The sequence below is a fragment of the Chelonoidis abingdonii genome, chromosome 18 (assembly GCF_003597395.2).
Source record: "Chelonoidis abingdonii isolate Lonesome George chromosome 18, CheloAbing_2.0, whole genome shotgun sequence".
Lineage (NCBI taxonomy): Eukaryota > Metazoa > Chordata > Testudines > Testudinidae > Chelonoidis > Chelonoidis abingdonii.
In genome coordinates, this window is record NC_133786.1 from 863658 (window position 1) to 884105 (window position 20448).

At 48.0% G+C, this 20448-nt stretch overlaps 1 protein-coding gene and 1 long non-coding RNA gene across 2 annotated transcripts in view; both read left to right on the forward strand.

The window, feature by feature from the left end:
* LOC116822327 (uncharacterized) overlaps positions 1-7796 on the forward strand; it is a 15156-nt gene extending 7360 nt beyond the window's left edge. Inside the window, 3 exon segments of the mRNA XM_075073533.1 lie at positions 1892-2005; positions 2356-3704; positions 3707-7796. Coding sequence (XP_074929634.1) covers positions 1892-2005; positions 2356-3704; positions 3707-3943 — 1700 coding nt within the window. The 3' untranslated portion in view covers positions 3944-7796.
* Positions 7797-15601: 7805 nt separating this feature from the next.
* LOC116822328 (uncharacterized) lies at positions 15602-19745 on the forward strand. Its single transcript, XR_012657215.1, has 3 exons — positions 15602-15974; positions 17885-17997; positions 18865-19745. It is a non-coding gene; the product is annotated as an uncharacterized LOC116822328 (long non-coding RNA).
* The last annotated feature ends 703 nt before the right edge of the window (positions 19746-20448 follow it).

The following is a 20448-nucleotide window of genomic DNA, read 5'->3' on the forward strand; positions in this document are numbered from 1 at the left end:
CAGCCCAGAGAGGAAAGTCTGGGTGGGAGAGGGAGGGGGAAGGGAAGTGGAGGATTTCCCTTGCTGGTAGACTCAGAGCTTCTGGGTCTCGAGGGTCCCCCCCAGGGAAAGGATTGGGGAGACCCGGAAGAGTTGATCAGGTACTCCGAATCCTGATTGGTGGCAGCGAGATCAGATCCAAGCTGGTAATTGAGCTTGGAGGTTTCATGCTAGCTTCTCAGTTTATGAATGCTAAGGTTCTAATCTGAGTAGGAAGCTACGACATGGTGGCAGCGGACGTGGGAAAGATAGAAGCCAGTAGGAATATTATTTTTCTTTTTCCCTGCTAGGGGTTTTAGCAGAGAGAAAGGGTTTGGGTTTAAAAGTAGCCAGAGAGAAATTTTTTTTTCTGCTGCTTTGGAGGCTTGCATATTAAGCCAGGAACGATTAAGGGACATTAAGGGTCTTTTGTTAAACAATAGCACTCCCATTGAGAGTCAAATACCCAGGCCTGGCCCTCCATACAATTTTGGAAACTCGATGTGGCCCTCATACCAAAAACTTTGCCTACCCCTGCCTTATCCTCTCCTGCTTAGGGTTAGGGTAGGGAGAAGTAGTAACTGGCTTGTTCTGCAGCATGGGATGTTCAGGTTGGATCTTAGGAAAAACTTTCCAACTGTGCATATAGATAAGTACAGGAATACGTTACCAAGAGAGGTTGTGGAATCCTGGTCACTGGAGGTTTTTAAGAAGAGGTTAGACAGATGGTCTGTGTATACTTGGTCCTGCCTCAGGGCTGGAGGATGGACTAGTTGACATCTTGAGGTCCTTTTACCCCATATGTTTCTGTGATTTTATAATTCATGATCCTAGCCCTTCACTTTGACGTTGTCTCCCTCTGGAGAATGGGGGCTTTATTTAGTAGTTTTTTTAATGAAAAATATGCATGCGTCAGCTGCCATCTCAATGTGCTTTGTTAGTCACTGGGTGTGAAGGAGTGAAACACGATCAACAACTGTCCACATATGAATGTGTAATGACTGGGTCCAAGGGAAGCAGAATGTGAGAACACAATTGTATTGCACTTTGGGATGTCTGTGCTGCCTCTGGGAGAGACCCTCCCAGCATGGGTCCCCAGACTGGCTTTGGTGAGCTGTATATAACTGCACATATGTTGCACATTGGGCTGGAGCTCAGTCTCTTAAGCCGGAGCTGCAGTGTCTACACCAGCAGTATGTGTACCCCTGGGGTATGCAGAGGTCTTCCAGAGTTAGGGTGACCAAATGAGAGGAAGAAAATATTGGGACACATGGTGGGGGTGTCCACTGGCAGAGGGGGGAAAAAGTAGTACTGCAAAATATTGGGACAAATTGTGTCCCGACCAAACATTGGTCGGGATGCACGACAAACGCCACAATATCGGGATGGTCCCAATTTTATCAGGAATTCTGGTCACCCTATCCAGAGTTGCTACAGAAAAATCACTAGCCAAGTCAGTAGAGAGTAAAATTTCAAACAATGACTTGTTTATACTGATCTATATAATATACACTAAAATGTAAGTACAATATTTATATTCCAATTATTTATTTTATAATGATATTGTAAAAAACGAGTAAGTCAGCAATTCATATTGTGCGGTGACACTTTTGTATTTTTATGTCTGATTTTATAAGCAAGTAATTTTTAAATGAGGTGTAGCTCGGAGGTACGCAAGACAAATCAGGCTCCTGAAAGGGGTACAGTAGTGTGGAAAGCCACCGATCTACACAGCTATTTTTAACATGCTAGCACCTACAGTGGAGTACCCAGTAGGGAGACATATCTCAAAGAATTATTGTTGATGCACAGGTTGAGTAAGTTCTTCTTTTGCGTGTTACCTGATCTCACTGGTCGTGTTTCCCCTGAGCAGGGTTTCCAGTTTCCAAACTCGATGTCATCTCCCAGCTGGAACGAGGGGAAGAGCCGTGGGCCCCAGATCTCCAGGGCTCAGAGGAAGGAGAGATCCTGAGAGGCAGTTGCATGGGTAAGGGATCATTAAACCTACTCAGCTGTTGAAGGAAACAGCTGGGATTCCCTGTAAAGACCTTGTGAGGTGTCTCAGTTCAGGGTGGTCCTCAGCAGGTGTCATATCCTCAGAGCAGATACTGTTCATGGCTTCCTACCCATCCTAACTCCTGGCATTAGTTCCCTCCCCAAACTTGCTTCTCCCTGAGTGTTTGGGTGGGAACTGGATGCAGAAATGATCCTCTCCTCTTTGCGGAAGAGTTTGGGGAAATTCAGTCCCTGGTTTTTCTCCATCTCCAGCTATTCTCTTGGTTTCTTCCCCCCTTTTCCCCTCTGGTTTTTGAGGTTTTTCTTTCTCTGTCCCAGCAGGTGAGGGTATGGTGAGAGAGACCATGGAGCAGAAGCCTCAGCAGGAAGAGGAGCAAGTGAAAGCACATGGGGTGTTGTTGCAAAGATGCAAAGGGAGTGTGTCCAGGAGTTGTGAGCAGGGAAAAGGCTCTCAGGGGCAGCACAGGCCAGAAAAGCGGCGGGGAAACCAGCCAGTGCAGAAAGTTGGAATATCTGTTAATTACCGGGGAACTCACAAAGGCCTCAAGGAAGCCATGGCCCACCAGAGAATCCTGACGGGAGAGAGAAATAACACGGGCTTTGAGTGTGGGAAAAAGTTCAGGAGGCGCTCACGTCATCAGAGAATCCATGCCGGAGTGAGACCCCATGAGTGCTGCGAGTGTGCGAAAACCTTCACTGAGCACTCACGCCTTTTAAGCCATCAGAGGAGCCACACAGGCGAGAAACCCTATAAATGCTGTGAGTGTGGGAGAACCTTTGCTCGGAGCTCAACCCTTATTACACATCAGAAGAGCCACACAGGAGAGAAACCCTACGAATGCCGTGAGTGCGGGAAAACCTTCGCTCAGAGCTCACATCTTATTCGCCATCAGAGGAGCCACACAGGGGAGAAACCCTATAAATGCCGTGAGTGCGGGAGAACCTTTGCTCGGAGCTCAACTCTTATTACACATCAGAGGAGCCACACAGGAGAGAAACCCTACGAATGCCGTGAGTGCGGGAAAACCTTTGGTCAGCTCTCAGGCCTTATTACACATGAGAGAATCCACACAGGGGAGAAACCCTATAAATGCCATGAGTGCGGGAAAACCTTTGTTCACTCCTCACACCTTGTTACACATCAGAGAATCCACACAGGGGAGAAACCCTACGAATGCTGTGAGTGCGGGAAAACCTTCGCTCGGACCTCACACCTTATTGCACATCAGAGGAGGCATACAGGAGAGAAACCCTACGAATGCCGAGAGTGCGGGAAAACCTTTGCTCAGCTCTCAGGCCTTATTACACATGAGAGAATCCACGCAGGAGAGAAACCCTATGAATGTCGTGAGTGTGGGAAAACCTTCACTTGGAGCTCACATCTTATTGCACATGAGAGGATCCACACTGGAGAGAAACCCTACGAATGCCGTGAGTGCGGGAAAACCTTCACTTGGAGCTCACACCTTACTACACATCAGAGGAGCCACACAGGAGAGAAACCCTATAAATGCTGTGAGTGTGGGAAAACCTTTGCTCAGAGCTCACACCTTATTGTACATCAGAAGAGCCACACTGGAGAGAAATCTTATGAATGCCGTGAGTGTGGAAAAACCTTTGCTCGGAGCTCAAACCTTATTACACATCAGAGGAACCACACGGGAGAGAAAATCCTGTAAATGCTGTGTGTGTGGGAAATTCTTCCATCACAACTCTTCTCTTATTTATCACCAGAGAAACTGCAAGGGAGATAAACACCATGAAAATCTTGTCTGGGTCTCAGAAAAGGTTTTTTTTTCCTTTTGCTAATTCCCAAGTAGTGAACTTTAAGGCAGCATTTATGGTGTCTCTGCTCCTTCACGTGAGTTGCCGGCTTTTCCCTTTTGCAGCTCACCCTTCCTTGGAGTGAAGCCTACAGTGTTTTTCATCAGCTCCTTTGTTCTGCGTCATGGAAGTGTGCGTCCCTCCAGGAATGTCCGTCAGCCCCAGGTGGGGGAACCAGGAGTGACCTTTACTAGGTACATGGAGGTTAAATCTACCTGGGCCTTGACCCAACTAGGGTTTTCCATGGAGTTAGCTAGACTGAATTAGGGATCCTGATATAAAAACACAGCTGTTTTTTTTCAGTGAAGAAAATAGCCCATATAGCGGCCAGGAAAATGTAGCAAATTTCCTCACCACTGGACACAGCCTCCATCACTTTTCCTAGTCTAACCAAATTTGGAGCATCACGTTTATACTTTTCCTCCCAGTGATTGTTAGTCACTAGGACAGATTGCCTCATTCCCAGTTGTTCCCACGTTGCACTGGGTTCTGCTGAAAAGCGGTTGGGTTTAGTACCATTTTTCTCAATGTAAATATAACAGAGGAGGAGCAGGGACAGAGGGTGTGACAAAGTGGGGATTTTCCCTTGTTATGTTGTATGTGAGTCTTACTGTTGAGCCTATGTGAGTTTTACTGTTTTGCATGAATACAGTGTGTGCCTCAGTTTCCCTGTGTGCTGCCTTTATGTGGTGGTAATAGGGGTGTGTGACTTTGGCTGAGACCTCTGGGGCGAGTGAGGCTGCTCCAGCTGCCTGCACCTATGATATGACCGGTGTGTGACACTGCACTCCATATGCTTTATGGAAATATGCTTCTGAATAGGACATAACTGGAATATGCTTGATGTTAAATACCCCTTGTATGGTGTCATTAGAATGCTTGTAATCTACTGAGTGTGTTCATCCTATGTGTTTGCATGTATTATCTCTATATCTGGAGCTAAGAGAATAAGATATAAACTTGTATCACTGATGTAAACATATCTGAGGGAGGCCATTAAGGGTGCTCCAGAAACACTCAATTGTAAATGGCCTTAGTTACTTGAACGCCTTCCTGTGTAGGTGTGGGCCAGCCCATGGGGAATGGAGATGAGGGGTCTTACAGTGATATGTGACCATGCCACCTGGTACTGAAATCCATCTTAAACCTGGTGCTTTTCCATTTAGCAGGAGGGGTGGGGACCCAGAGAGACAAAAGATTCCCGCCTCGTGCCAATGCTATAGAAGAGAGTGGAGTAGCACAAAGGGGGCCAGTCATGAGAAATCCCCTGCTTACCACTGAGATGTCTGCTGGAGGTAACACACCTTGGGAAAGGATCAGGCCCAGAGTAGAAAGGAGTCTAATCTGTGAAAGAAGCTTATTGGAACATTCCTGAGGGTCAGCGGTTACCTGTCATCAGTTTCTTGTGTGTTTTTGCTTTATTTTCCTGAGTAACTTACTTTGTTCCATCTGTTCTTACTTGAAACCAGTTAAACAAAAATGATTTTAAGTAGGAAAAGTAGGATTTATTAATGAACCCAAAGTAAGTGATTAATACCTGGGGAAGCAAACAGCTGTGCATCTCTATCAGTGTTACAGAGGATGGACAATTTATGAATTTACTCCATATAAGCTTTATACAGAGTCAAATCGATTTATTTGAGGGTTTGGATCCCATTGGGAACTGGGTGTCTGGGTGCTGGAGACAAGGAAGCTGCTGATCTGTTTTAACTTAAAGCCTGCAGCTTTGGGGCATGTGGTTCAGACCCCGGGTCTGTGTTGCAGCAGGCTAGCGTGCCTGGCTCAACAAGACAGGATTCTGGAAGTCCCAAGCTGGCAGGGAAAACGGGCTCAGGTCATTTCAGTACATCAGGTGACAGTCCCAAGGCAGTGTCTGTGACTGAACCCATCACATGGTGCCTTTGTAACCTGAGACCCAGGAATGGGATGGAACTGGGTGACTCTTTGCCCTGCAAGAGAGACAAAGACAAGGAGGAGGAGCAATGGGGGTGCCTGAGTTTGGGTCCCTGGAAGCTGGCAGTCTGCTTGGGGGGACTGGAAGAGGGGGAGTCCAGGGCATCTGGCCCACAACTCCCCAAGATGGACTTGACTGAAAGTCACTGTTTTCTGTGCTAACGAGTTCTGTTCTACGCTGCGTTCCTGTTGAATAATAAAGCTTCTGTTCTCCTGGCTGGCTGAGAGTCACTGCTGACTGTGGAGCTGGGGTGCAGGGGCCTCTGGCTTCCCCAGGATTCTGCCTGGGCAGACTCGCTGTGGTAAGCGCACGGTAGGGCAGGGGATGCTGAACGCTTTGAGGTCAGACCCAGGAAAGTTGAAGCTGTGCAAGCTTCTTGCCCTGGTGACAGTCTGCTCAGAGAGAGGAGACTCCCCCAGAGTCCTGACTGGCTTCGTATGGAGTAGTTCCAAAGCATCGCCTGGTGACTCTATGACTGAGGGGGGAAAGAAGTTTTTTTGTTTTCAATCTCTGTGACACCTGAAGAAGTGGTGTGTCAGAGGAATTCCCACCTTCGGAGTTACCCCAGCAGTGTTTCCTCTTTTAGAGCTGTGTGGAATTGATCTTCTCCACTTTCTACAGTTCCACCACTGAATGTGTCCTATGATTTAGGGTTCTCAGCCCTCTGTTTGTTGATCACAATTTGTTTTCTTTGCTCGTAAAACAGTAATTTAGGGCGTGAGATGAAAGTGTCACAGACCTGGATGGGGAATTTGAATGGATCTCAAATACAGTGAGATCATTTGGAGTTTACATCCCAGTTTCCAACTGTTGGCAAAGCCTGTTGTAGGACTTTTCCTACTGAGATGGAATTGTTTGCAGATGAGGAGGTTGTCTGGTTTGTTTTTTGTTTTTTTTCCATTATGATGATGCTAAACTTTTGTAAATAATATGACTCAAAACTAATAAGTGAAGGAGGTTTGAACGGCTCACAGGAGAATGCAATGGCAGAAACTCTTGTCCTGATTCTGAGTCATGTAGCCTATAGGAGTAACCAGCTTGCTTGCATAGATATATTTTTTCATATAAGTTTAATATAAATCTATAAACCTATTACACTAAACCAAATACTTCAGGGCTCTTGCGTTACAGCCAAAATTACTTTAAGGCCATATCCTTCCTGTATGTTAAGCTAAGGAAAGTTAACACATTTATATTAAGACCATTTACTCAGAAGAGTAAAGTTAACCTATATCTTGTTACCTAAGTAAATAAGTATCCACGCCTATGTCTCTAACCTTCTACCTAGACCAACAGATAATGAAGAATGGCATAGGGGGGTTTTCAGTGTGGTACCCACAGATTTAACAAGGACACCACAAGGAAACTTATGGTGTATACATGTCATCAATATACACAAACCTATTAGGCTACACTTACTCCGTAGGCTAACGTTTGTGGGTGAGGAATATAATGTGGGCATAGGAGGAAGGATTTCCGGCACTTGTGCCCTATAAAAGAGGTGACCCACATCGCTAGAGCACTTCACTGCATTCAGCTGTATCATTTTCACTTTATCTTACTCTCACTCACTCACTCTATCTATTCTATCTACGATGGCTACTATTATTATTAGTAGGCTGTACTTGTTGTTCTTAAAGTTTGTTTCAAGGGAACTAGGCTAAGCTTGGTTTCCCTAAGCTTTTCTTCTTAGGTTTTAAGTTTAAGTTAGTCAATAAACCCTAATAAAACTAAGTTAGCTCTTAGCATTAGTTTTTCTAAGCTCTGCATCAAAAATTGAGAAACTTGAAACTGCAAGGCTGGGCCTGTGTCTCTCACCACCAGGTTATCAAGGAAGGCTGTGAGTATATTAACCAAAACTTTGTTGCATATAATGCCATATGTATCTTTTGAATAGCAGTAATGCAATTGTAACTTTGTAACTCTGGGTATTTTACTACTGACTTACTATTTCATTGATTTTAATAAAAAGTCTTTAAGGATATATCTGTCTCAGTGTGAGCTTCCTGTCATACCCCCCCCGAAGGGTTCTTTGTAAATTCTGTGAAGCCTAATTCGAAACAAAAACTTCTATTAATTAAAATATTAATAGTATTGGTTTTAGGCTTGCCAATTTGTTTGATTAGAAGATAACATTAATTTAATATATATATTTTATTAGCACACCCTAAATCAGGCTACAGTCATCATATTTAACCTGCTCTGGAATTTCTAGTTATTTGAAGTTGGATGTATCTTGTGTGATATAGGTTTTTCCTCTTGAGGGACATTTGGTCACATAACCAGATATTAATTGTATTTGCCAGACAGTAGCTCAGGTTTACTGGGGACTTTACTATTTTGAGAAAATTACTATTTACTATTACTAATTTCTTATTTTATTTTATGCCTTTTCTCTGCTTCCTCCATGATGACATGGAGAAACTTCAAGTGCAGTTTGGTCAACAGAAGAGACTACTCCAAGCTATTGGACATGCTACCAACTGTTTTTAAATGGCCAGTCTGAAATGGTGAACTAGACCACACCCAAAGTTGTGCAGCTAACTGAGATGACTGCACACAGTTGCACTGCTGCTCAGTTGTTTTAGGTCAGTATTGTCTCTGATGATCTGGGGAGAGAATTCGAAGAATTGGGCAAAACGCCCATGGATTTGTTTCCCAAGGCAGTTGTGAAAGAGGCTTTTGTGACAGACTAACACCTATGTTCACACCCTGCGCCAGGGGTTCTCAACCTTTTTCTTTCTGAGGCCCCACCCCATGCTATAAAAACTCCAAGGCTCAGCTGGGGTAGGGGAGCAGCTCGGGTCTCTGGGCTACAGCTGCTGGGTTGTGGAGGCGCATTGGGCCTCCGGGCTTCTGCCCTCCGGGAGGCGCGGGGCCCTGCAGACCCCCTGAAACCAGCTAACAGACCCCCGGGGATCATGCTGCCCTACACGGTATGACGCTGGCAGTGCAGGTTATATCAGAGTGTATTCAGGCCAATTGATGTGTGTATTAGTATTGATCAAAGTGACTGTTAACTGTACAAGTGTATTGGGTGTTTAAACTTCCTGAAAACTAGTGGAATGTCGTTTGCACTGTTGTCAGTTATCTGTAGCCTGTTACAGTGTAATAGCAAACAGTTACATTGTGTATACCCTTGCCACTAAATAACCCATCCAGTGCAATGGAGGTTTGTGGAATGAAAATGAAGAAAAGGTTCATTTCAAAACAAGGGGTAGTAAGAAGCCGGATTCCTAGGGTGGGGTTTGCAGTGTTCTTGCACAGAGTGGGAGTGGGGAACTGGGCTGTGGCTTAAAGTGGTGTCAGGCTCAGAGGTTAGAGTCGGAGTGAGGATTGGGCTATGGTTTTGGTTAAGGGGTTTAGGGTTGAGGAACAAGTTTTAGGGTAAGGTTTCCAGTTGGGTTCTGGGTAGGGGGTGGGGTTGAGGCTTAGATTTTGAGGGGAGAGTTTGGCCAGCAGCAGCATAGAAGTATGGGTTGCAATGGGGTGCCAACCAATAGTGATTGATAAGTAGGGGGCTTTAGGTCATGTTAGTGTCAGTAACACCCTAGGGAGAGAGTAGGGTCATGTTTGCTACAGGGGGCTAAAGTGCTGGGGAAGGGGGTGGCAAGTTGACCTGTCATTGTTAAGCTAAGATTTTTGTAATGGTTATTTTTAATAAAAGTCAGTGACAGGTCATGAGCATTAAAAAAAATTGATGGAATCCCTGACCCGTCCCTGACCATTACTAAAAATAACTGACAAAATGGGGAAGCAGGGAACATCTACCAACTGCTCCTGCGGCTCCTGGGTCTCCCCCCTGCCCCACATCACTCATGGCTGCAGCTCCAGAGTCCTCTGTGGCTGCTTGGAGCTGCAGGGTCTGTCCATGATGACTGGGAGGTGTGGGATCCCCCTGCTGCCCATGGTGGCTGGTAGCTTCTGAGTTCCTAAAAACATCAGAAAGGCCCTACTGGGTCAGCACAAAGGTCCACCTAGTCCAGTGTCCTGTCTTTCAGCAGTGGTCAGTGCCAGGTGCCCCAGAGGGAATGAACAGAACAGGGAATCATCAAATGATGCATTCTCTGTTGCTCGTTCCCAGCCTCTGACAAACAGAGGCCAGGGACACCATCCCTGCCCATCCAAGCTAATAGCCATTGATGGACCTATCCTTCATGAACGTTAGATCTTTTTTGAACCCTGATCTAGTCTTGGCCTTCACAACATTCATCCACCACATGTGGCAGCTGGGAGCTCTGGTGTCTGCCCATGGCAGCTGGGAGCTACAGAGTCCGTCTGCAGTGGCATGAGGCTGCGGCTTCTCCAGCTGCCCATGGTGATTGGGAACTCCAGGGTCTGCCTGCAGTGTCTGGGAGCTCCCTCTGGTGCTTGCAGCATCTGAAGGCTGCCTGTGGCAGCTGGGAGCTCTGGGGTCCCCTGCCACTTGTGGTGCCTGGGAGCTTTGGGGTCCACCCGTGGTGACAGGGAGCTCTGGGGACTGCTTGCAGCAGCTGGGAGCTGCGGAGTCCATCCAGGGTGGGCAGTTGTGGCAGTGCCCTATTTGTATCCCCTCACCATTGTTGCAGTGACCCCTGGTGGCCAGCTAAGAGCATACAATCCTCCCACCCTCCCATTTAACCCTGACCCCAACTGCAAGCCCAACAGAGCCTGGGGAGGGGGAGCGGGGAGTGCCACATCGACCAGGGTCCACCACCCAGTGCAGGTGGAGGGGCTAAGGCTCAGCACAGCATCCCAGACTGACGTGCTCTGGCCTGGGCTCTTGGGTCCTGCTCCCCCAGGGCTGTGCTTGCCCCATAGCTGGACCCCACACCAGGGAGGCTCTTATGGGCTGTGAGTGGTCAAAGGGCAGTAGGGAGCTGAGGAGGTGCCACAGCCCCGGGGTCCCAAGCAGCAGGAGGACAAGATGGGGAATCTCTGTAGCTGCCTGCACCATGACATCAGCTAGTGCAGCAGCCGCTTTACCCTGCCTGACTCTGGCCTCTGACATGGCCATGGTCCAGGGCCTTGGAGGAGAGGTGGCAGGGCTGGCACTTCACTGAGGAGGAGCAGGGGGTGGAGCCACAGGAAGGGCAGAGTCTCATGGCAAGGGGGGTGGGGGTTGCAGCTGCCACAATTTTTTGTCTTATCCCCCACCGCCAGAAATGGCTCCCACTGCTGGCCACGGCGTATTACTGTGTTTTTCTGAGGAACCCTCTGTGCATTACCTTGACTGGCCACTGGGTGTCATCGCTGCTCCATGGAAGAGATAGTCCCTGCAGGACCCCTGACTAGCCAGTGGTGTCACGGCTGCTCCTTAGTAACCAGTCTGTGCATTACTCTGAATGTCCACTAGGTGTCACTGCTACCCCAGGGCAGATGCAGTCTCTGACTTACCCTGACTGGCCACTGGGTTTCACTGCTGTTCTGGGAACACTACTGGTGCATTACCCTGACTGGCCTCTAAGATAAATGTGTGGTAAAGGCTGAGTACAGACTCATGCTCCCTCTAGCTGCAGCTTGGTTTCTAATAAAATGTTTCCTGCTCATTCTGGGTGCAGGGGGAGAATTTTCCCATCCTGGGAGTTTCTGATCTCCCAGGGCACGGGGGAGCACGTCCTCCTGAGCAGAGGCCTGGAATCAGGAAGGTGACTATAGGTGTTGAGTTTGTTCTTCCTTTGTGACTTCTCTCTAAAGTGTTGGTCATCATGCTCCCTCATTGCCTGGTGGTCTACAGTAGGGGTTCTCAAACTGGGGGTCGCCAGGTTATTACCTGGGGGGTTGTGAGCTGTCAGTCTCCACTCCAAACCCTGCTTTGCCTCCAGCATTTATAATAGTGTTAAATATATTTCAAAAGTGTTTTTAATGTATTGGGGGGGGGTCACACTCAGAGTCTTGATATGTGCAAGGGGTCACCAGGACAAAAGTTTGAGAACCGCTGGTCTACAGCCTCCCTTCATAGACATATTCACCTGCATGTGTCCAGTGGTGATTGAGACATAGACGTCTATAGCTGTCTGTGCAGATCTATTGTGTGTGTGTTGGGGGTCGGGGGACAAGGACTTAAAGCTGCTGCTACTTCTCATGTCTGCTTCTAGTGCCGTGTGCCTTGGTGCAGCAGGGAAATTATAGTCTTTTACTTTTGTTGGCAGAATGTGGTGCCCTATGTGCTACTTGGTGCAGCTGGAGGTGTGACTAGTGATTGCAAACTTGTCACTGATGTATTTATGTATTTTTAAAGACCCACTGGGGTGTTGAAAATGTATTCCCCAGAATGCCTCCCTTCCACTATCCCACCCCTACTGTGGTATATTAGTCACCAGTAGGAAAAATTACCCTAATAAATATTTGAGTTAAACTTAATTCTGTCTACAAGTTAACTAGTGGAAGTGGCTACAAACATTCACAAATATGGGTAACAGTACATGCATGTCCTTTGTGTTTTCAGGATCAGGGCCAACCTCTTTATGGATTCAGTTGCAGAAAGGACACAGGTTTGTTCCAGAGCAACTTTATATATTGGAGCTTTTTGAAAGTTCCTTGAATACAGTATCTGTAGCCTTGAGAGTGTGAGCAGTGACATGCACTACCCAGGGGGCATCATTTTATTAGCAGAATGAGGTCACGTTAGCTGTTCTGAAGAGTTTTTCAGGATGAGATTTAAAGGGAGGAGGATGTAATCCTTAGCCTTCTACAGATGGGGAAACAAGCACGGTTGAGGCTGAACAGTCACACCACCGAACAATACAGAAAATTTTAACTACATATAAGGCTGAGTTCTTTAGTATCTCCGTCATGCATATCACGTGGGCAGCCTACTCTAAGGATTAAGGATGTATTCTGATAGAGTTGCTAGAATGCACAGTCCACCACCGCACATTTTTATATAAAAAAAAAAAAACTACCAACCTAATGCCAATGCACCTTTGTGTAACAGTGCCCCTTAATCTCTGTAATAATGTATAGAAAGATGCGTTTCTCCATTTGTTCTGGTCACATCAGGTTTTTTTACCTCATAAACTACTAAACGTGTGGGAGGAGGGGGCAGGCTACTCCCCTTTCCCTTCACTCTGAACGACATGTGCTGTGCTGGAGGGGAGATATCCCAGGATCTTTGCCCTTTTGCCCCTTTGCCCCAGGTCTGTATTGAGATGTCACAGCAGAGGCCAGGCACTAAGCAGGTGCTTGGATTGAGGAGAAAAAGGTGTATCGCGGTGCTCTGTGAGAGAGGTAGGGTGTCTTTGCCTACAACTCTTATTCACCTTTGGAGGTGGTGAGGGAGAGGGAGCGTCTTGTGCTTTCTCCCACCGTGGAGGGAGGAGCCAGAACCTTGGAGCTGCCAGTGCGGGGTGAGAAGCACAAGCACAAACGGATGTGCCCTCAGTGTGTGCAACAGCGAGTTACAGAGGGAGCATCCCTGAGCTGTGCTGCCAGTGGAAGCAGCCAAACTTGCAGTGAGGGGGAGGGGTGACCCCTGCCAGGATTGGGTATAGTAGGTTATGGGGGCACCCTTAGCCATTTCCTCCCCCTCAACTTTGCTTCCCCTCCCTGGTTTATGTGCCTCAGTTTCCTCCTCTGAAACCTCTTCAGCTCTTGCTCCTCCACCCCCAAGCCCTCACCCCCCACTCACCTAGATCAAGACCCCTAACCCTTCTCATTCATCCAACCCCCACAGCCCATTCCCCCCATGGACCCCTCAGCCTCCCTTTCTCCTCCCTCCCCCCAGCCCCTCCCCCTATGGGACCTTCAGCCCCCTTTCTCCTCCTGCCAACCCCCCTCCAGCCCAGTCCCCCCATGGGCCTCTCAGGCCCCCTTTTCCTCCCTCCAACCCCCTCATGGGCCCCTCAGCCCCCCTTTCTGAACCCTCCAACCGCCCCCCAGTCCAGTCCATTTCCCCCATGGGTCCCTTAGCCCTTCTTTCTCCTCCAACCCCCCAGCCAAGCCCCCCAATGGACCCCTCAGCTCCCCTTTCTCCTTTCTGACCCCATTCCCTCCATGGGCCCCTCAGCCTGCCCCACCCTTCCCCTATCAGTGCCCGTCCCCCTAGCCTGTCTCCCCTCTGTGGGGCCTCTGACTCCTCCTTTTTTCTCCCTCCAACACCCACTAGGCCACCTCAACCTGCACCACTATACCTTCCCTTCCCCCATCCATGCTTCCTCTTGTAGGACTCCTCAGTCCCCTTCCTCCCCAATGTCCCCAGCCCACCCCAACTTTCCCCAACCCGTACCCCCACCTCCCTCAGTTCATCCCTCCACTTGTGGGACCCCTCAGCCCCTATCTCTCTCCAACATCTTCCCAACCCACCCTGAGCTGCACTTGTATCCCTACTCTCCCTCCACCCATGCCTCCACCCATAGGCATTGCTCAGCTCCCTCTTCCTCCCATTTTTGGACCCCTCAGCCCTTTTTTCTCCTCCCTCCCAACACCCTGAGCCCAACCTGCACCCCAGTCCAGCCCTCCATCTGTGGGCCCCCCAGTGCCCCTTTCTCTTCCCTCCAACAGTCTCCAATATGAACCCCCATCCCTACCCTTCCCCCCAGTCCCTCCCTTCACCTATGGGGCTCCTCAGCCTGTCTCTCTCTTTTCTCCCCAATATGTGTCCCCAGTTCACTATAACCATCTCCCTCAACGCTGGGACCCCTATCATCTCCTTCAGTGCATTCCAGCCTGCTCTCCACTTTCGCTTGGCCCTCCCAATCCATCCCATCTACTTCTCCATCTCAGCGTACCCCAACATCCTCCAGGAGGCTCCATCCCTACACCCCAACCCCAATTGGCTCTGACCTATTTCTCCATTCCTAGGCCCCACTTTCCCAGCACCGCACTCCCCCATGCCACCCACAGCCTGCCAGGTTTCCCTTTCCAATTCCTGTTTCCTTTCCAAGCCACACTTTGGCCCTCCAACCCCCCTCCACCCTGTCCTTAGTCTCTGAGGATTCTGAATCCCACATTCCCTCAGTACAGCTTGGGAACCTACACCCCTCTATCCCGCCGTGCTGCCTCCACCCCCATAAATCCCAGACAGTCATTCATTCGACTAAGCCATGGATGCACGGACCTCAGACTGCCTACTGAGCTTGTCCATCGATCAGCCTCATGGACTGACTCTCTCACCTTTCCTCTCCTTGTGCTGTCTCCCTTCATAGGACACGGGCAGGCGAACTAGGTGTGCATCCCCACAGGCTTGGTCTCATGAGCCATGGAGGAGTAGGAGGGGATGAAAATCTTGCAGGGTAGTGGATAGTAGAGTGGAGTGCTGACTGTCGGTGTTGAGTCAGTCTCTGTTCCTCAACTGGGGCTGATGTAGATAGAATGGGACAGGGAGTCAGGGATGAGGGCACAGTTAAATGTGCCAATAGAGCTCTGTGTAGTGATAGTTCTTGCTTGGCTTTATTAGTTTGCAGAGGAATCATCCAGGAGCCCTAGCTGGAGGAGAAGGTGGTAGAAGTAGATTTGAGCAGCCTGGACATCCTTCTAAAGAGACATGAATAGGCATCATATTGCTGTCTTCTGAATAACTGGCTGTGAGTAAAAGGTCAGTGCTTTGAATTCCTCATCTGGATTTGCTGTAGTATTCTTCAGATTGTGTCCTTCCTCGTTGGCTATGGGACTCCCTGGTATTAAGGCTGGGGAGGGGCCAGAGTCTGCTATCCAGGGTGACTATGATGGGTGCTGTTGCAAGGGCTGCTTTTTAGTTGTTGTGTTAAAGGTGTAACAGGAAGAGGGTTGAGGGCAGAGCTGCACTGTGTGGGAGAGGCAAAAATAGGAGCCTGTGAGATATTGCTGACTGAGATAGTAACTTGTCTTTTCTGCTTGTGCTGGGTGCTACTGCAAAGGAAAAGAAATGATGCATGCAGGTCTACTGCCCTCTTGCAATGGAAAATGAGCGAGAGTCACCAGACTGTGAGCATTGTTGAAGCTGTGCAAAAGCCATTCATCTGGGAATGGGACAGCTGCCACTCTCAGTGAGATAAGTGATTTGGTGATTGCTCTGCTCATGGCCCACCTAGCTCCTGGTAGGGACACCCAGTTTGCTGGAGCTGGGTTTGTAAGAAAAGGTTCCTGACTGGCTGTGGTTACAAGGGAGACAAGGTCCCTAATTTCAGGTGCTGATTGTTTCTCTGGCCAGGAGCGGTGTGTCCTACTCAGCAGAAGTTTGCATCTAGCAGGATGATTCCAGGTGGTAAGTTGCTTGCCTTCCTCCCATGTTTTTCCTTCTCTGTCTCTCTCTCCCTTAGTATGTTGGCAAACACACACTCTGTCTCTGTCTGTCTGTCTCTCTCTCTGTCCTTGCCTTTCCTTGTGCTGTCTCCCTTTGTAGGACACGGGCAGGGTGCTAGGTTTGCATCTCCACAGGCTATGTCTTGGGAGCCATGAAGAAGTAGGAGCAGACGAAAATCATGTCGGGGAGGTGAAAAGAAGAGCCTATGAGACATTGCCGACTGGAATGGTATCTGATTTGTTTTTCCTACTTGTGCTGGTCTTGTGGAAAATTGACCATACGGTTGATTTTTAGATCAGACAGCCTGAGGCTCCTTTATCGTATACAAGCATATATGCAGGGAAAGTTAGCATGGCCCCATGCAAGAGGCAAGCTGCTTTGCTCTCCATACATTTTACCAAGCTTATAATTAATATAGATCACGAGCAAGCTGAACAGTCAGTTTTTCTTATTTGGCCTTTCCTGTTATTCCTATTCTGGTTTATGGTTTGACTGTTCTAACACCTCTTTGGTGGTCCAGTTGAGCAAGCTTAGCAGTTGCAAACTGGCATGCTTTGGGACTTTCTGCTCTATCTCCTGATGTCCCTTCTTACACAATCCTAGTTCCTGTTTCTGGGGCTTTTGACCGCATCAGTGTGTCCCCATATGCCCTTAATACAGAGAAGCAGGCTTAGCTAATGCCTTTAGGCCTATTAGCCTTGTTAAACACCCAAAAAAATATCCTGGGTGGTAAGTTTTCCCTGACCCTGGGTTTGGTAGCAAGGGAGAAGAAGTCAGGTGTGAGAGTCTACTGCCCTCATGTGATGGAAAGTGAGTGAGAGCGACAAGACCGTGGCCATTGTTGATGCCACTGGCTCCAGGTAGGGATGGCATGTTAGCTGGGAGCTGGGTTTGTAAGAAAAGATTCCTGACTAACTGATGATATGAGGGAGGCAAGGTTCCCAATTTCAGGGGCTGTTAATTTCTCTGGCCAGGAGTGGTGTGCCCTCCACAGTATGAGTAGGAATCAGGAAGGTCACTCCATGTGCTGATTTGCTTTCCTTCCTACCATGTTTCTCTCTCTCTCTCTCTCTCTCTCTGTCTTTTCATGTGTTGGCCAACACAGATGTGCATGCTACCTCTTTTTACCTCTCCTGGTACTGTCTCCCTTCACAGGAAATGGGCATGGGTGCTGTTTGTGCATCCTCACAGGCTTGGACTCAAAAGCCCAGAGGAGGGGGTGTGGGGGAAGGGTGTCAGTGCTGGCAAGGGGGAGGGGTGAATGTCCATTTGACCAGTCAGTGTTTAATCCATGTCTTTTACTGCAATGGAGGTGATGTAGTACAGATGAGAGAGGGAGGCTGGTATTGGAAGATCGTCTGCACCTACAGCCTTTTTAGCAGTGAGGGCTCTTCCCTAGGTTATTTGCTGTTCTTGTGGAGGCCCGCAGCAGGCCAGTGGAGCAGCTGCAGACAGAGGAGGAGCATCTGGAGTAAGGGAGCTGCACAATTTAGATATTTCCCTTGGCAGTGGAGCTTATGAGCCCTCTCGTGATGTTGGAGGAGCAGGTGTGTGTGTTTGTTAAATAGTTCTCTAACTAGTATCTGCATAGTGAGGTGCCTCCTTGAGAGCAGAGAGATGCGTCTCACATCCATGGGAACAGTCGTGGGGAAGGTAGGGCTCTACCTGTGGTTGGCAATGGTCTGGGATTGTCCCTTTCCTGGAGGGCTGTAGCTCCTTAGGAATGACAAGCATTTTAGGCCCTTGGAGGGCTGGAGAGGAATAAAGAAGGGGGCTCCAGTAAGCAGCAGCCAGTGACACCTGTGTGTGTGCGTCTGTCTTCCATGCACCTGATGGCGTAGTTGACAAGTGTTCTCTCTTTCTCTTTTCAGTTCCTACTGAGATTGGTTAGAGGAGAGATCTGCCAACCTGTGGCAGAGACCAAAGAAGGAGCAGCAACCCTGAGCCCATCCCTTGGGATGAAAGCCAGACAGTGATCTGCAGGGTAACAGCAAATGGACGTTTCCTGATGTAAAGTATTGAGGGAGAGCTGCAAAGAGTCAGGGTAGAGAATCTGTTAGTATTGGGTGGGCCCCTGAGGAAAGGCCTCAACACATAACTGGAGCATGATAAGCTTGGGGGAATCCTTTGTGCCCTCTCAAGGAGTTGTCGGGTGCTATGGAGTGTTACTGAAGGTTCCGACCCTGCACCCCTCTTCCTGGACCCCACAGTGACTTTTATCCAGCCAGTAAAACAGAAGGTTTATTGGACAACAGGAACACAGGTTACAGAAGAGCTTGCAGGCACAGTCAGGACTCCTCCATCCAGTCCTTCTGGGGGTTCAGGGTGCTTGGATCCCAGCTAGGATTCCCTGAATTCTGCCCTCACAGCCCCAAACCCAAACTGACCTGCCCCTCCTCCCGCCGGCCCATCCCTTTTTCCCCTCTCCTCCGCAAAGGTGCTCCCCCCTCTCTCCTGCCTGGCTCAGGTTACAGGCTTACAGATCCTGTCCCTCACCTACAGACATCCCCTGCTCTCCCATCCCCCACACAGACAGCCCCTACTCCATCACAGGGAGAGCTGCAAAGAGTCAGGGTAGAGAATCTGTTAGTATTGGGTGGGCCCCTGAGGAAAGGCCTCAACACATAACTGGGGCATGATAAGCTTGGGGGAATCCTTTGTGCCCTCTCAAGGAGTTGTCGGGTGCTATGGAGTGTTACTGAAGTGCTGGAACTCTTTGTGGAGAGCTAGGAAGGTGACTACAGGTGCTAAGTTTGTCTTTCTTCCTATGTGTGTGTAGCTCTGCACTCATATGTTGGCCAATATGCACTCTCTCTCTCTCTCTGTCTCCTTGTACTGTCTGCTTACATAGAACATGGGCAATGGTGCATGCTCACAGGCTTGGTCTGGAGATCCTGTGTCCCTCTGGGGCACTGAGAGTGGGAGCCTGGACATCCTTGTAAGCAGAGATGAACAGTCCTCAGCTTTCTGCCTCCTCCCATGATTGGCTGTGAGTGACACTTCAATACTGGGCAAACTGGTTGAAACTATCATAAAGAAAAAAACTGTCAGAGACATAGATGAACATAATTTGTTGGTGAAAAGTCAACATGGCTTTTGTAAAGGGAAATAATGTGTCACCAGTTGACTAGAATTCTTTGAGGGGGTCAACAAGCATGTGGACAAAGGGGATCCAGTGGATGTAGTGTACTTAGATTTTCAGATATCCTTGACAAGTTCCCTCACCAAAGGCTCTTAAGCAAAGTCAGCTGTCATAGGATAAGAGGGCAGGTCCTCTCATGGATTGGAAACAAAGGGTAGGAATAAATGGTCAGTTTTCAGAATGTAGAGAGGTAAATAGTGGTGTCCCCTAGGGGTCTGTACTGGGACCAGTCCTATTCAACATATTCATAAATGATCTGGAAAAAGGGGTAAACAGTGAGGTGGCAAAATGTGCAGATGATATCAAACTACTCAAGATAGTTAAGTCCCAAGCAGACAGTGAAGAGCTACAAAAAGATCTCACAAAACCAGGTGACTGGGCAACAAAATGAAAGATGAAATGAAATGTTGATAAATACAAAGTAAGGCACATTGGAAAACATAAGCCCAACTATACCTATACAAAGGTGTGATCTAAATTAGCTGTTACCACTCAAGAAAGATCTTGGATTCATTGTGGATAGTTCTCTGAAAATATCCACTCAATGCGCAGTGCCAGTTAAAAAATCAAACAGGCTGTTGGGGATAATTAAGAAAGGGATAGATAATAAGATAGAAGGTATCATATTGCCTCTCTATAAATCCATGGTACCGTCTGTTGGGGAAAAGACCACCACCCAGTTGATTTTGGATCAGACAGCTTGAGGCACCTTTATTGTTAGAACAAGAGTACAAGTATGCACACAGGGAGAGACAGCGAAAATTCCATGCAAGAGATAAGCTGCTCTGTCCCTTACAAATTTTACCAAGCTTATAAAGATTAAAACCGCACAACGTCATATTGATTACACAAGTTATTTGCTTTTTTTGGTAATTAATATTGCAAATCAGCAGGTTATTTACTGTAAGTTCCATTTGGGGTATTTCCAGTTATTGTTTCTTTTGCAATTATACTGACTGTCTTATGACCCCTTGATTGCGAATACATATTGCAACAGCTATTGGAATATTGCATATCTTATGCATTCTGGCAGTGATTGAGCTGGTTAATTCATAACTCCACCTTGCAGTTACTGTAAGCAAGCAGTAATTATTATGCTATATTTTGCTTAAAGCTGGGCTGGCACTCAAGTGACCCTTTGTCCCCCGCCGAGTTCCTCTTTTGTTAGTGCTTCATATTTCATTTCTTTATACCTAGTTTTCATTACAGCCCAGTTCTTTTTATGCCCTAGTGCTTAATATGCTGATAATTTCATGCGCAGTCCTCAGTTTCCAACAAACAAAACGCTTTATT